Source organism: Chiroxiphia lanceolata, chromosome 12 (assembly GCF_009829145.1).
Source record: "Chiroxiphia lanceolata isolate bChiLan1 chromosome 12, bChiLan1.pri, whole genome shotgun sequence".
Taxonomy (NCBI): domain Eukaryota; kingdom Metazoa; phylum Chordata; class Aves; order Passeriformes; family Pipridae; genus Chiroxiphia; species Chiroxiphia lanceolata.
In genome coordinates this window covers 6,256,509-6,270,822 of record NC_045648.1, presented here as the reverse complement: position 1 = coordinate 6,270,822, position 14,314 = coordinate 6,256,509, and the positions used below count along the sequence as shown (strand labels likewise).

The window sequence follows — 14,314 nt, the reverse complement described above, 5'->3', positions numbered from 1 at the left end:
GTGTCTGGGAGCTTGTAATTGCCTTCTTCCCTAATGCTTCTCTGCAGATTAGCAAAGAGCATCGCCCAGGCAGCGTGGCAGGCTCAGAGACCAGAGCAAGGATGAGGCATCACAGCTCCCCACGTGCCGCCCTGTGACTCACCTGCACGAGGGAGATGGCGCGTAGGAGGAGCTGGTTCAGGTTTTGGGGCACTGCTCAATCACTGTGTCCTCCGAGAGCAGCACTTTGAGTAGGTTATTTGTGTGTTAGAAATGGTTGCCTTCTGGGGATTTCTGGGCAGATTGTGTAGGTGCCCGAGCTGTGATCAGAGAGGGTGATAACTCGTGATCAGTACCCAGGCGTGGGCTGAGCTATCAGGAAGCAAAAGTGCAGCTGTGCATGAGAGCACAGAGCTGCTCAGAAGACTAGAGCTGTCTCCAGGAACAAGAGCATGTGTGAGTTTTTTAGTAAAAACACTACTTCCTCGGGCATTTTCTTTGCAGTTAATAAATCAGCTTCAGGTTTCAGCCAGAGGATGTGAGGCGTGCAAAGCCAGGTGCCTTTCAGAATATTCAAACTGAAAGGGGAAATTTAATTTAGATATAAGGAACAAATTCTTTGCTGTGAGGGTGGTAAGGCCCTGGCACAGGTTGCCCAGAGATGCTGTGGATGCCCCATCGCTGTAAGTGTTCAAGGCCAGACTGAATGGGGCTCTGAGCAACCTGGTCTAGTGAAAGGTCCCTGCCCATGGCAGGGTGGTTGGAATGAGATGGTCTGTAAGGTCTCATCCAACCCAAACCATTTTATAATTCCGTCATTCTGGGGCAGTCAAGAAATAAATGTGCCCAAACCAGACATGATCTTTTTACTTTAAAAAGGGTGGTTTCAGATTGAAGTTAGTAATAAATGTCACAGTGCATCTTTTCTGTGAGAGAGAGAGGCCACAAGACACGCACCGGAGCATTCTGAAAATACAACTGGTTTTATTATTGGAAAAAAAAATCTGCTCATTTGCATTTTGGTCAGTGCTTTGCCTCATGTATTTGCTGAAAGTTCAAACACTGTTGGTCTCACTAGGAAAGAGAAGTTCAGCAGACATAAGACTAACGTGGTGAACTGAGGTTCTCCAGCTTTTGTGGAGCACTAGAGCATGACCACTGTTAAGCCTGAAATGAGCAAATTCTCACTTGGACTGTAGTCTGAAATATTTCTTGCCTCTGTTTAAGCAAGTCTTTATCTCTCCTAGTAGGCATCGTGAACTCCAGAGGCTCACCTGGGCCTCCTTTCCAATGGTCTGGAGACTCCATTTCTCATGCCCTGTGCTAGTAATGACACTTATGGACCATCTGAAAGAATAGAACTTTAAAACTGCTGCTGTGTTGCTCTGCTTGGTGCTACATATGCAGCATCATTACGTTTGTACAGCGTTGCTCCATGGTAAAATGCAGCCTAATTAATCTGGTAAAATCATATGCACTTTATGTGCTGAGACAGAGAATTAATTAGATGTGAAGAGTCAGCGAGGCATAGAGAGGGAAGACTGATCCCTTCAGCTGGAGGTGGGGAAAACAAATTATTTTGTTTTCCACTTCCTAGTCCAGTTGGAAGTAGTGGTACAGGAATAAGTTGGGCACATTTGTAGTGTTTGGTTGGGAAGGGGAGAACAAGGGAAGACAAGTCATCTTTCCCCTTGGCCACAGGGGCAGCACCCAGAGGGGCAGCTGGAGCCCAGCGCTGGTGCTCAGGCTCCGAGGGCGAGCAGTGTGCCCTGGCATCTCCTGCTGGGCTGACAAGAAGCCCACTGGGGACAGGGGATGGACTTCCCTGGCTTAGCTTGTATCATTCAGGGAGGTGATGTTATTAAAATTCAAGTTGCATGTGATTTCCCAACCAGTCTGCTTCCTGATGGTGGTGTGTGGCAGCTGGAGTGCAGATGGGACCTCAGCTGCACACTCTGGACCTGGCGTTCCCCCAGTTCTCTGGTTTGCATCTGCACTTCCTTAACCAAGGAATTTGCTTCCAGGGGACAGGGTTGGTGGTAAGGGAGCAGGGAGGAGAGGCTGAGGAGCTGCAGGCACAGTGCTTCCTGGCACTCTCTGCTGGGACAGGGAGGATGTGATGTGGGAGCACAAGTCAGGCAGATGACTCAGGCTGGGGACTGGCTGTGTCAGAGGAGATATTGCTGGGCTTGACACACATCCAAAACAGACAATGGCATTTTTGAAAAACGTAACTGAAGGCAGTTGAGCTGCAGTCACAAGTTAAATTTTTCAAGGAGGAAGAGAGGAGGAAAAGACGAGTCATTAAGAGATTGTCATCAGCTTTGTAGAGACAGTGACAGAGCAGGGAGAGAGTCCAGGCGTTAGGAAGATGCACACTAGAAGCCTGAAAAATGGGATTTTGGCAAAGAAGTGGAGTTGGTTTCAAAGAACTGAAGGTTGTATTTGGTTTTCTCCAAATGTGATCTTCTCTGACAGAGCAGAAGAGAAATCCACCTCTCTTTGCCTCTGGCTTGCCAAAGGACAGAAAAAAGTAAATGTGCGCTGAGGGACAGATCTCAAAAATTGTGCCAAATTGGAATGGCAGAGCTTCAGAAAGCAGATAAGAGATTGAAAGAGAAAAATAGGAAACTGAGGAGTTTTGCTTGCCAAAATTGAAATCTGTGGAATGCTTGGCTTGTTTTGCAAGGGTAGGTAGGGCTTTCCATGGAGTTTGCCAGTCACTTGCTTCCTGGATGCTTCCTAAATGAGATAGGGATTTCACACAGGGCTGTGAAACAGGTGGATCAACTCGTGTTTATAGTGAGATATTGGGGCAAAAGGTGGTGGTGTGTCATGTGCAAATCTGACACCAAAGTACAGTGAAATGCAGAGAAGCTCTTGGTCTAAGGTGGCATCCAGTGTTTCAGTGTATTTTAATGGATGCACTGATGCAAGTGAGAGGGAGACTTCTGTTGGTGGAAGGAAAGCTGAAAATGGAAATAAAGGGTGCAGAAAGAGAACAAAGGGGTGAGCCATGGCTCTCCAGAACCTCCACTTTTTTATGTTGCAGCTCATACTGTTTCACAAAATCCTTGTGTGAACAGTTCTCAGTTGAAGCTGTGTGAGCTGTATCCAGGAGGGCAGTGAGGGTATCAGAGGATGGAAACTGAAGTACCCGTGGTGATGGACAGACAGTACCTAGAGCCAAAGATGAATACTGCAGCAAAAAGCAGTTTGAAGTGGAAGATTTCCAGTGTGTGGAGAAAGCAGCCTTGGAGGCTACTTCTGTCATCTTAATACTCATTTAGAAATCTCACATGGATTTCTTCAGTTTTGTCCCTAGCTATTTGTGTTTTCTGGGGCAAGTGTGGTAATCAGTTTTCATGGTTGACTAGTTTTTACGAAAATGGGGTTGGGTACAACCAGCCTAAAGATTTTTTTTTAGCTATCTTGGTCTGTAGGAGTTAATGACTCCCATTTAAAATAGTACAGCAAGTAGTTAGAATAGCTGTAGATATATTTAGCCAGAGAGAGTCTCACTGGTGAGACTGCAGGATTAGGAGGAGGGAAAGCAGCAGGACATGGCTCTGACCCATTCAGGTCCTCAGTGACTTTGGCTGTGGGAGAAAAAACCAACAACAAAGCAAGGACACTCTTGTGATGAGAATGTTGTCTTTTTATGAGAATTTCCTTCCTTCTAGAAATCATAATCAATTTCTAGATCAGAATTCTGTCCACAGGGTGGACAGATTCACCCTGTGTGTTTGTAATCCATGGGCTGTTGCACACACTGCACAGCCCCGTTGCTCAAAAGCACCTCCAGCCCTGGAGGGAAAGGGCCTGGGCTCAACCCACGTGCACGTGTTTCAGTTGCATCCTTGAGGAGTCAGTCCAGAGTGAAGCCTACAACCTGATTTTCTTTCTTTTCAATTAAAGGCAAGTAGCGAATCTGAAAATGAGAGCCCAAAAAGAAGACGTCAGAAGCAGTTGAAAAGAAAGTAAGTTTTCTAGGGAGAGGGTTTTGAATGGTGGTACTTGGTTTATTTTTCAGAACAGCAGTGCACAGGATTGCTTGCTGGGAGTTGTCAACATGGCGAATTTGTAAAATAAATAATTTTAGTATTTCCAGTAATAATACTTTGGATTACTAAAATTCAAGTATGAAAATGGATCTACAGATGGATGCAGTTTCCCAACTTTTGTTTGTATTTTCCCACTATGCCTGTGATGGAATTTGAACAAGTCAGGTTCACTTTCTGTTGTCAGTCTTTAACTTCTCCATCAGCTTATTGATTCTCCTTCAGAGATACTTAAAACAATTTAATCCTTTCTCCTCCCACCTTTTAGATTATCTGAGAATAAAATAGCAAATTATTATCCTCTCCTATCTTTTATAACCCTCTATTAAAACAAAATAAATTCCATAAAGAATGCTTTAGGTGTCTGAGCACCATATCTGAGTTCACTTACAGTCATATTTTACTGCCTTTTCCCATCTAATAAGTATCTTTTAGTTTTTTCAAACACTAAAGGGAATCACAGAACTGTGAGCTGCTTGTTGGAGAAAACTTAAACACAGCCACATGATTCTGCTCCCTTTCTCCTGCATTTTGTCTTTTAACTCTTCATTGCACACACATCAGTGCAGGAGGGAAGGTGATAAAGCACAGGGAGGACTGTGGTAGTATGGACCTCTCTTGGGCAAGGGGAGTGATCCTTGTGGACTCTCCATGCCCCCTTGGACAGAGGAGGGGCTCCTTCCAACGGCATTTTGGAGCTGCAGCTTTGCTCTGAGCTGCCCACAGAGAACATACTTCCTTCCACTAGCGGTACAGCATGATTTGGCTTCACACTTGGAAACTTTAATCCCCTGAATTTAGATGGCAAGAGACTTGTTGCTCCATTTTCTGGGCTCCAAGGAGCTCATGGAACTGTGAATGTTGTGGCTCGTACTCCATAAGTGATAGTGAGCACTTCAGGTCTTTCCAGCCCATTTCAAAAATGCAGAAGTAGAGAAAACAAATCAATCAGTTGAAGCCCTTGCCCACCCAGGTGTGAGCAGTACAGCTCTGCCACCAGCACAGTGTATGTGGTAAGAGCTGCTCTCACTCAAGAGATCAAGGCAATCCTGCCACTTTGGGAATCAAAACACAGGTGGCCTAAGACCTTCTCTCCTAAAAGCAGAGAACTGCACCATCACATCCCCCCTGCATTGCACTGAACAGCCAAGGGTGCAGCCTGGAACTTTTTCTTGTAGTTATGGCCTTGATGGCTTGGATGTCTGTTCAGCCAAGTATTTGTGTAGAAATATCATTGCCCTTCATGACCTACATTTCTGACTGTAGAATTAAATGGAAAAGAGAGGTCTCTGCTGGAGAGGAGGATGAAGATGGAGGGGAGCAAGGCACTAGTGGAGAGAGTGAGCCTGAACCGAAGAAAATTAAAGCAAGAAGACCTGTCCAAAGGAGGTAAGGACTGGTTCAGTCTCTTTTCCTGCCTGTGCTGGGTGGAGAGAAAATGTCTATTTGTCACTAAAGAATGTGGCTTTTTTCCTGTAATATTACCTTAGTTTACGACCTAGTAAACCTAGGGCCTAGTTACTTCCTCATCACCCCATCAAGTGCTCCAGTGAGTGACACAGTGGTTTCCATGATAGTTAGAGCAGACTAAAGCCCTTAGGAGTCTAATATTTGAGATTCATGCATTCTAAAAGACTTACTAAAGCAGATGTTTACATAAACCATGCTGTATTATGGCTTTATTAATTCTTATTTTAGAACAGTGGCCAAAACTGGTGTTAAAAAGCCCCACAAAGTCCAGCGTGGGAAGAGAAAGAAACCAGACTCATCTGAAGATGACGATGACGACGAAGACGATGAGACCCCCAAGAGACAAACTCGACGAAGAGCAGCCAAAAATGTCAGGTCTGAAGAAGTGTGGGGTTGCTCAATGATGAGAGCTAGGTGGGGAGGAGGGAGCACTGGGGGACTCCTGACTGCCTGAGTGATCCTGCAGAGACCCTGCTCTGCCCTGCACATACCTGTGGCTGAGGTGTGGTTATTTTGACAGGTTCATGCTGTGAACATCTGAGTTTGCCTTGTTTTGCCGTCTGTAAAGGAGGGAGTATTTACCAATTCCTCTTAGAGAAATGTGAGGGGGTTTGTGTAATGTTTCTAAAGAAGCTTCAGATGAGATTAATAATTGCAAATAATAGTTGAAAATGAGCAAAAGGGAACAGCTGTGCTGGATTGGAGCAATTGTCTGAGAGTGGCTGATGGGTTATGCCTTAGGACAGAGTGTTCAGGCATGGTGGAGGTAAAGCTTTATCCATTCCCCAATGTGCCTTCTCACCTTTCAGCACTCTTAGTAAGGGAGTTGCAAAGAACCACTCAAATAATATTTTGTGGTGGTTAAACATTCATCAAACATAAGAAGTGTAGTTCCTAGAACAGTGTAGGCACCCATGCAAGCTTTTGATGCTCTGAAACCTCTGTTGTTAAAAAATAATCTTTCCCTGGATAGTGGAGACTTTCTCTGTTGATAGCCTTTCTTCTGCTGCAGCAACTGTTCCACCTCCTTATGGAGCATCTGATGTTAGCCATGGTCAGAAAAACTTACCTGGACAAGATATAGGTTTAATCTGATAAAGTGTAGCTATCTGGGTGTCTTGGGGAAAAATACTGAGTAGATGACTTAAGACATGTGTGTGCTGAACATGCACTGAACCCTGGGATAAATGGTGGAGAAGGTGCTCCACAGTCTGTGCTGTTCTGTGTGTTTGTGGACTGGGAGGAGTCAGAGGTTTTAAATCAGTTTGGTTTTGTTCTTATTCAGTTACAAAGAAGATGATGATTTTGAGACAGATTCTGATGACCTGATAGAGATGACTGGGGAAGGAGCTGATGAACAGCAAGACAACAGTGAAACTATTGAGAAAGTCTTGGACATCAGGCTTGGAAAAAAAGGAGGTGCGTAGTTCTGGAAAAAGCCTTTATTTCTGATTGTACACTCATAGTTTCTCTTGAGCTGGTGCAGTGCTTTTGGGACTTCAGAGGGGGACCAAGGATTATTTCAGTGCTTTTGACCCTTTCCTCTGTGCCTCTTATTTATGTCTTGTAGCAGCTTTGGTAACATGTAGTATTGAAAAACCTAGAATCTCTAGTTTATGTGTTCAGCAGGTTTCATTTAACCTGCACACATTTTAAAGATGCAGTCATTGTTCTGCAATTCCTGCTTTTCTCTTCTTTGAAATATAAAATAGATCTTCAGTGGAGTCAGTTTTCATAGCCCCATTGACAAAGCCATAATGAAAATAAAGCCGATGTTTTGTTCTCAAAGCCCTTACAAAAGTGTTTTTGTAAAACTGAATGGTTGTGAACTTTTCAAGAGACCTTTGATTATACTTAAAGAAAAGGTACTTATGACAGAGAGACTTTAAAAGATTCTGTTGTATGGAAAACTTTTGTGTTCCTGCCTTATAGGATTGCAGAATCTGTAGGATATTCTTTGTGCTTCCACAAAAGATGTATTAGAAGAGTAGCTTTCTGCTCTAATGCAGTTGAAGTCCAGTGGTTGATAAGGAAGGTACCAACTGCAGCCTGATTTCTCTTGCAGCCATTGGTGCTTCCACCACCGTTTATGCGACCGAAGCCAACGGCAACCCCAGCGCGGACTTCGATCCTGAAAAGGATGAGGGGGAAGTTCAGTACCTGATCAAATGGAAAGGCTGGTCATACATCCACAGCACCTGGGAGAGCGAAGAGTCCTTGCAGCAGCAGAAAGTGAAGGGCCTGAAAAAGCTAGAAAACTTCAAGAAAAAAGAGGAGGAGATCAAGCAATGGTAGGCTTCACTCAGCCAGTGATTTGGCCTCGGGCAAGTCATCTTTAGCCAGAGGTTTGCAGAGTCAAGACTGAAAACATTTGATTTCTTCTTGCAAATTGTGTTTCATGTGCACAGAACTCTGGTCTCTCTTAACCCAGTGGAGGAACATCTCCCCTAGTAGAGATGATATCTGTGGTGTTGATGTCTGTGAAATGGAGAGGAAGAGGCATGAAATCCACACTGTCGCCACTTCCCAGGCTTAAGAATTGGGGCAGCTGACGACAAGTAAATGTTGCACAAATTCGCCTGGCCCAGAAAGTGCTGTGAGGCCTTGCAGCCTTATTAACTCTTGTTAATTGTGGGCTTGTCTGTATGCAAGTTTTTGCATCAGTTTATGTCAGCTGCCCCAGGAACTATAAGGGGAGCTAAGGTGTTTCCAAAGTGCTAAAGCTGGAGTAGCAGCTTCCATCTCTCTCTGATTCAGGTTTTGAGACCGACTTGTGCATCAGAATAAGGCATCATTTAACAGGTAGACAGTCTGAACATCTGTGACATGTGCTTCTCAGTAAAGATTTATAATTATGGGAAATTTAAGAAACAAGTCATATAAGCAGTAGTCTACTCCAGTGGCTTGTCTGAATGACAGAACCATATAGGAAAGTAGATCTTCTGTATGTGACATCCATGAGCATTATGTGACGGAAGCATCATAGTGGTTTTTTGTTCGGGCTTTTTTCCATCTAGGCTGGGCAAAGTATCACCTGAAGATGTGGAATATTTCAACTGCCAACAAGAGCTGGCTTCAGAGCTGAACAAACAGTATCAAATAGTGGAGAGAGTAATTGGTAAGTGAAGCCAGTGCTTTTGTAAAGGCATGAAGTAAGATTGAGGTCTTTAATCTCTATGAAAGCAAAATGATTGTACAGTTCTCTCATCTTCCCTGTCTCTCAGTGTCTCTGAATTAAAAAAAATGATGTTAAGTGTATTTCATTGTGTGAAATTTAGGAATTTGGACGGTAGGAATCCAGGTTTACAGATCTGTATTTACAAGCAATACAAATCAGTCACTCTCCCTGTCTGGAGTGTTGCTGCTGCCGAAGTTCTTTGACTTCAGCCCTCTGGATGTTTTATATCCTAAGCAGCAGTACAGGCCTGGCTTTTGTGACGAGCGTTTTCTGTGGTTGAGGATGTGGTTAGGCTGCAAGGCAGCTCAGGGTTAGATTGTCATGATTAATTAATAAAACCAACATTGGTAATATCACAGTCATGTCAGTCAGAGGTGCTAGCGCTCAGTTGCTTTGGGAACTGGCTTAGAGAGCTATTTAACCTGTTTCCAATAGAATTCCTACAAAAACTTGTGGTGCATGGCAGTGACAGCCTTCCCTGCTCCCTCTGCTGGCTGATAGCACACCAACCCTGTTTTCCCTTCTCTCTCCAAACACAGCTGTGAAGACCAGCAAGTCTGCCACGGGACATTCGGATTTCCCAGGTAAAGGAGCATTTTTTAGTCCCTCTGCACTTTTCCTACTTTGTCGAGGCCTGTCTCATGGCTGTAGGGGTGGCTCAGCCTGTGCCTGTGAACTGCGCTTGTGGTTCAGCCGTTCAACCACAAGTACTGAGGTTTGGGCTTTGTTTTTGCATATTTTACAGCAAACAGTCGCAAAACATCCTCAAATGACCCCGAATACCTGTGTAAGTGGATGGGGCTTCCCTATGCTGAGTGCAGCTGGGAAGATGAGGCTCTGATAAGCAAAAAATTTCAGCACTGCATCGACAGCTTCAACAGTCGGAACAACTCCAAAACAATTCCCACCCGGGACTGCAAGGTTTGCTGGCTTCTTTCCTCTCCTTTACTGGGTTTCTCCAGGCTGGGGGGTGATGCAAGCAGTGGGAACATGAAGTTTTGTCAGGATAAATGTCAGAGAACATTTTCCCATCCTCCCACCTGTGTTGGAAGCGTTGTTTGCTGTTCTTTTATGGTACTTCAGGCAGAGATGTGAACCCCTTTGAGTTTCATTTACTTCGAGCACAGTGAGAACATTATGTCCCCCCTGGGGAGTGGGAGCCTTAATTAAGCCTTGCAAAGTGCTTCCTCCTCAGAAGGAGCTGCAGGAGTTTTAATATCAGTTGGATGAAAAAACAGCACACCTGGTAAAAGAGGAAACCTGCAAGATGCTGATACAGTGGAGGAGAGGGACAGAAATAATGGGAGAAAAATCAAAAGAGGGCAAAGAAGAAAGTGGAGTTTGTTCCATCTGTGTGCTTTATGTGCAGCTTACTGTGCTCTTGGGGGGACTCAGAACCCTGATCCTCAGAACCAGACAACAGCAGGCAAATCACAAGAAATGCAGACACAAGCACTAGCTGGGACTTGAATCAATGAAAAGAAACGCAGTCTTTGCTGAATTCATAGATATCATTGCTAAATTTTCAGCCTTTCAACCACTGACTATTTTGTCCTTCTCTTCAGTGGACTTATAGCAGCATCTTTTTCAGGTGTTGAAGCAGAGACCGAGGTTTGTTGCCTTGAAGAAGCAGCCGTCGTACATCGGCGGTGAGAACCTGGAGCTGCGGGATTACCAGCTGGAGGGCCTCAACTGGCTCGCTCACTCCTGGTGCAAGTATGTACAGCTGCTGTGACTTTCATTTTGTGTCTCCTAGTTTTTGCCCCACTAGGATTTGGCCCTCCTGTTTTCGAGAGAGGTCCTTACCCACCCTCCTTCTGCAGCTTGAAGGATTTCAAATGTTATCGTGCCCAGCTGCATTGCAGACACTGCAAGCAGGAACTATCTAAAGCATGAACTTTAGAAACCTTGTGTGAAAACAAAAAGCATTTTCCCTGTCTGGGCCTGTTCACGTGCTGAATTTGGCTGTTGTGTGAGCCTGGTACATATCAGTCCTAGTTTTCCATTGACTTAATGGAAAAAAAGGTTTCTGTCTTAGCATGTTTATATACTCACTGAAGTCTTTGAGAAATGTCCTTCTAAAATTAGGCCACTGATTCCCCTCTCCCTTTGCCTTTGTCCTCCCGTTTGGAGTCATCATAGTTCATTTTTGCATGTTATTGTGCAATGTACAGTCTGGATGTCCCTGAGATCCACTTGGAAGTGTTCAGATAACTATTTTTGCACTGCCCGTCTCTACCCTTGCGGTGGATTGCTGTTCCTGTGGAGCACACTAAATTGCTAGTGGCAGAAACTTGCACTCAGACAGCATTTTTGTTTGTTCTCCTCTTTCCCAGGAACAACAGCGTGATCCTGGCTGACGAAATGGGACTGGGCAAGACGATTCAGACAATATCATTCCTGTCATACCTGTTCCATCAGCACCAGCTCTATGGCCCTTTCCTGGTGGTCGTGCCCTTGTCCACTCTCACCTCGTGGCAGAGGGAGTTTGAAGTGTGGGCGCCCGAGATAAACGTGGTGGTTTACATTGGAGACCTCATGAGCAGGAACATGGTGTGTAATCAGAGAGCAAAGGGTGAGGGGTTGGATTGAAGCACTGGGTGCAAAGCAGCAGCTTCTGTGTGACGTGTGTGACACACGTTCTGCTGGAGAGGCTGCTGGATATTACTGGCAGCACTGCAGGCAGCTGGAGCTGGTGTAACAGCTCATAGGTGTAATCCTCTGCTGCAGGGAATTTTTCTGCATCCTATTTTCCCTCTTGGATTGAGCACAGGAGTACTGTTTTTTCTCAGAGTTTAAAAACTACTACTGGGCTGAAACATGCTGCAGTGAGGAGTCTAGCAGCATAAAAGTGCTTGTCTCCTGTGTCTGGAATTATTCAGACCACAGAGCACACAAATGTTGGGAGTCTAGTGGTGTCCATAGTGAGGTGATGCCCATTTAGCTGATGAAGTTAAAGTTACAACAGCAAGTTGACCTTATTTTATTACCTGTGCAAGGGCAGTTGAACCATGTGTGCAGTAAAACAAGCTGCTCCTTGGGCACCCTGAGCTCATCAAATGGCACCTTGAACAGCAGGGTTTTGGACTTGGTTGGAGTCTCTGTGTACAGCTACATTAAAATAATGATTGTTAACTCTTTCCTTTTGATAACCTTAGTTGAAGCTAACATCTGTCTCCCCTCACAGATACGTGAATATGAGTGGATTCATTCTCAGTCTAAAAGATTGAAATTTAATGCACTTATCACAACATATGAGATCCTCCTCAAGGATAAGGTGAGCAATGGTCCAAGAATGTTTTTACTTAAACTTTCTCTCATTTCAAAGGGGGAAGCCAGTCCCTAGCTAGTGAGTTTCACCTCTTCCCTCTATGGTGATGGAGAACATACAGCTACTATTTCCTTTTGCTTGCCAGTAATACACAGGGATTTTTACCTGATTTAATTTAGGCTTGTTAAAAGAACAAAACATTACACTGACCCTCTGACCACAGTGTTAGCAATATCTGCATTTTTACACCTGGGAGAGATCTATCTGCTTAGGAAATACTCATCAGCCTTGTTCAGTGCATCACTGAGTCCTAGAAGAAACCAAAAAAAGCTTTTTAAAAAAAAATAATCACAACTCTCAGATTTACCTCAACTTTTTAGTCTTGTTCATCTGCTCTCCTGCTGCTGCTGCAGTGGGACTAGTGCTACCCAAGGTCCCAAGGGCATGGAGAAAGAGGGAAATAAAGAGCTGGGGGAGGACTGTGCTTTCTAGGTAAAGCAGAGGAGGATTAAGATAGGTGTACTTACTGCAGGACTGTCCAGGTGTGGCAGGAGTGTTACACGGCATGGCTAACGTTCACCTTTTCATTTCTGGGGAGGAAAAACTAGTGTAGGCATCTTGGTCCCCACATTTTGTTAGCAAGAAACTCTTGTGAGCCGAACTCTGACTGGGGCAGGACGTCCTGGGCAGCACACACTGGCCGTGGAGAGAAAGGCCTGGGCAAGGTGGTGGGGCTTGTCTGACCCAGCGTCTCCTTGGCGCCTGTGTTTTTTTATTTCTCTTCCTCCAGACTGTTTTGGGAAGTATTAACTGGGCCTTTCTAGGCGTGGATGAAGCCCATCGGTTGAAAAATGATGACTCTTTGCTGTACAAAACATTGATTGATTTCAAGTCCAACCACAGGCTGCTGATCACCGGCACCCCGCTTCAAAATTCACTCAAGGAGCTCTGGTCTCTGCTGCATTTCATCATGCCAGAGAAGTGAGTCCTTCCAAGAAATATCTCCGTGTCCGTTCTTGTCTGTTAAATAGGCTCAAGGGAGTGCAGAATGGCAGAAATCCTTGAATTAAATCCCTGAATTAAACTTGGTGGAGTGACAGCAAGGAAAGGGGAACAGACATTGCTGGGGAAAATCAGAGGTTAAATGACTAACACAAGGAGTATTTCTGGCAGCAAACTGAATGGGGAAACCTGATACGTGCCTTTTAAATCTGTCTGCTGTCTTTGAGCCATCTCTAAAAAGCTAAGCTTGTTTCAAGCAATCAGCCATTTCTGAGGTTTCCAGTACACTGTGGTTCAGGCACCCTCGCCAACCATTTCATGGCAGGCCCTGAGAGTGCCACTCCAGGACAGTGCTGTCTGGCTGATTGTGTGTCCACAGTATAACAAATACTTTGATTTCTTTAAAATGATCTATGGGCATTGCTAAGGCTAAGGCAAGCATGTCCCAAAGCTCACTAAAGTCATGTTTGACCGAAAAAAGAGCTGTCCCCCAAATTCTTTTTGTTGGATTGCAGAAACAGAGAAGGATGGGTTTGGGGTCTCCCAAGTGGAGGAGAAGGAGCATATCTCCACATTTCAAAGGAGCTGTTAGAGGAAGCAGCAATCCAAAAGAGCCTTCAGAGCAGGGTAAAACTTAGTCCAGTTGTCAAAGCCCTGCCTGGGGGAAGGCACTGTGGAAAGTTCAGAAACTGCTGCCAGTTAAATGTCAGCAGAGCAAAATACTGGAAAACTTGGAAATTTGGGTCATCCGAATCAGCGTGGAGCTCAAATATAAGATGTTAGGAAGGCACCTAAGCCCAAAGAGCTTCTAGCTTTGCCACCAATCTGCTTAGTTAGCAAGAGCAGAGTAAACCTGTTATCTTCCACTGTGTTTCCATTGAATTGATGATCTCCTGTCCTGTGCAGCAGGAGCATGTCTGATAGATGCTTTGTGGTGCCGTAAGACATTCTGACCTCTCCTTGCTCCTCATTTCTGTTGCTAGGTTTGAGTTCTGGGAGGATTTTGAAGAGGATCATGGGAAAGGTAGAGAGAACGGCTACCAAAGCCTTCACAAAGTCCTGGAGCCTTTTCTCCTACGAAGAGTGAAGAAGGATGTGGAGAAATCTTTGCCAGCCAAAGTGGAACAGATCCTCCGGGTGGAAATGTCTGCTCTGCAGAAACAGTATTACAAGTGAGTCATTTAATAAGTTATTGGGAGTGCCAGTAGTAATGGGCCTTGGGAATGTGTTTCAATATACTGTGGATACTGTGGCCTTCAGAGTGCAATATGACAGTCATCACCTGTAGTACCACAAGCTTCCCAGTAGGAAGCTGAGGTAGAGTAGTTGGTATCTTCCCTTCTAAAAAATCAT

At 44.8% G+C, this 14,314-nt stretch overlaps 1 protein-coding gene across 10 annotated transcripts in view; it reads left to right on the top strand.

Annotated features, from left to right (window-relative positions):
• The window catches only part of CHD2 (chromodomain helicase DNA binding protein 2), a 91,395-nt gene that overhangs the window by 55,593 nt on the left and 21,488 nt on the right, over nucleotides 1-14,314 (top strand). For all 10 annotated transcript variants that reach the window (XM_032700552.1, XM_032700549.1, XM_032700550.1 and 7 more), the window contains 13 exons: nucleotides 3,898-3,959; nucleotides 5,307-5,429; nucleotides 5,739-5,885; nucleotides 6,796-6,929; nucleotides 7,576-7,801; nucleotides 8,528-8,628; nucleotides 9,228-9,272; nucleotides 9,434-9,609; nucleotides 10,280-10,404; nucleotides 11,025-11,241; nucleotides 11,876-11,965; nucleotides 12,750-12,940; nucleotides 13,945-14,133. In XM_032700552.1, the coding sequence (XP_032556443.1) occupies nucleotides 3,898-3,959; nucleotides 5,307-5,429; nucleotides 5,739-5,885; nucleotides 6,796-6,929; nucleotides 7,576-7,801; nucleotides 8,528-8,628; nucleotides 9,228-9,272; nucleotides 9,434-9,609; nucleotides 10,280-10,404; nucleotides 11,025-11,241; nucleotides 11,876-11,965; nucleotides 12,750-12,940; nucleotides 13,945-14,133 (1,826 nt within the window). The remainder of the gene's footprint in view (nucleotides 1-3,897; nucleotides 3,960-5,306; nucleotides 5,430-5,738; nucleotides 5,886-6,795; nucleotides 6,930-7,575; nucleotides 7,802-8,527; nucleotides 8,629-9,227; nucleotides 9,273-9,433; nucleotides 9,610-10,279; nucleotides 10,405-11,024; nucleotides 11,242-11,875; nucleotides 11,966-12,749; nucleotides 12,941-13,944; nucleotides 14,134-14,314) is intronic.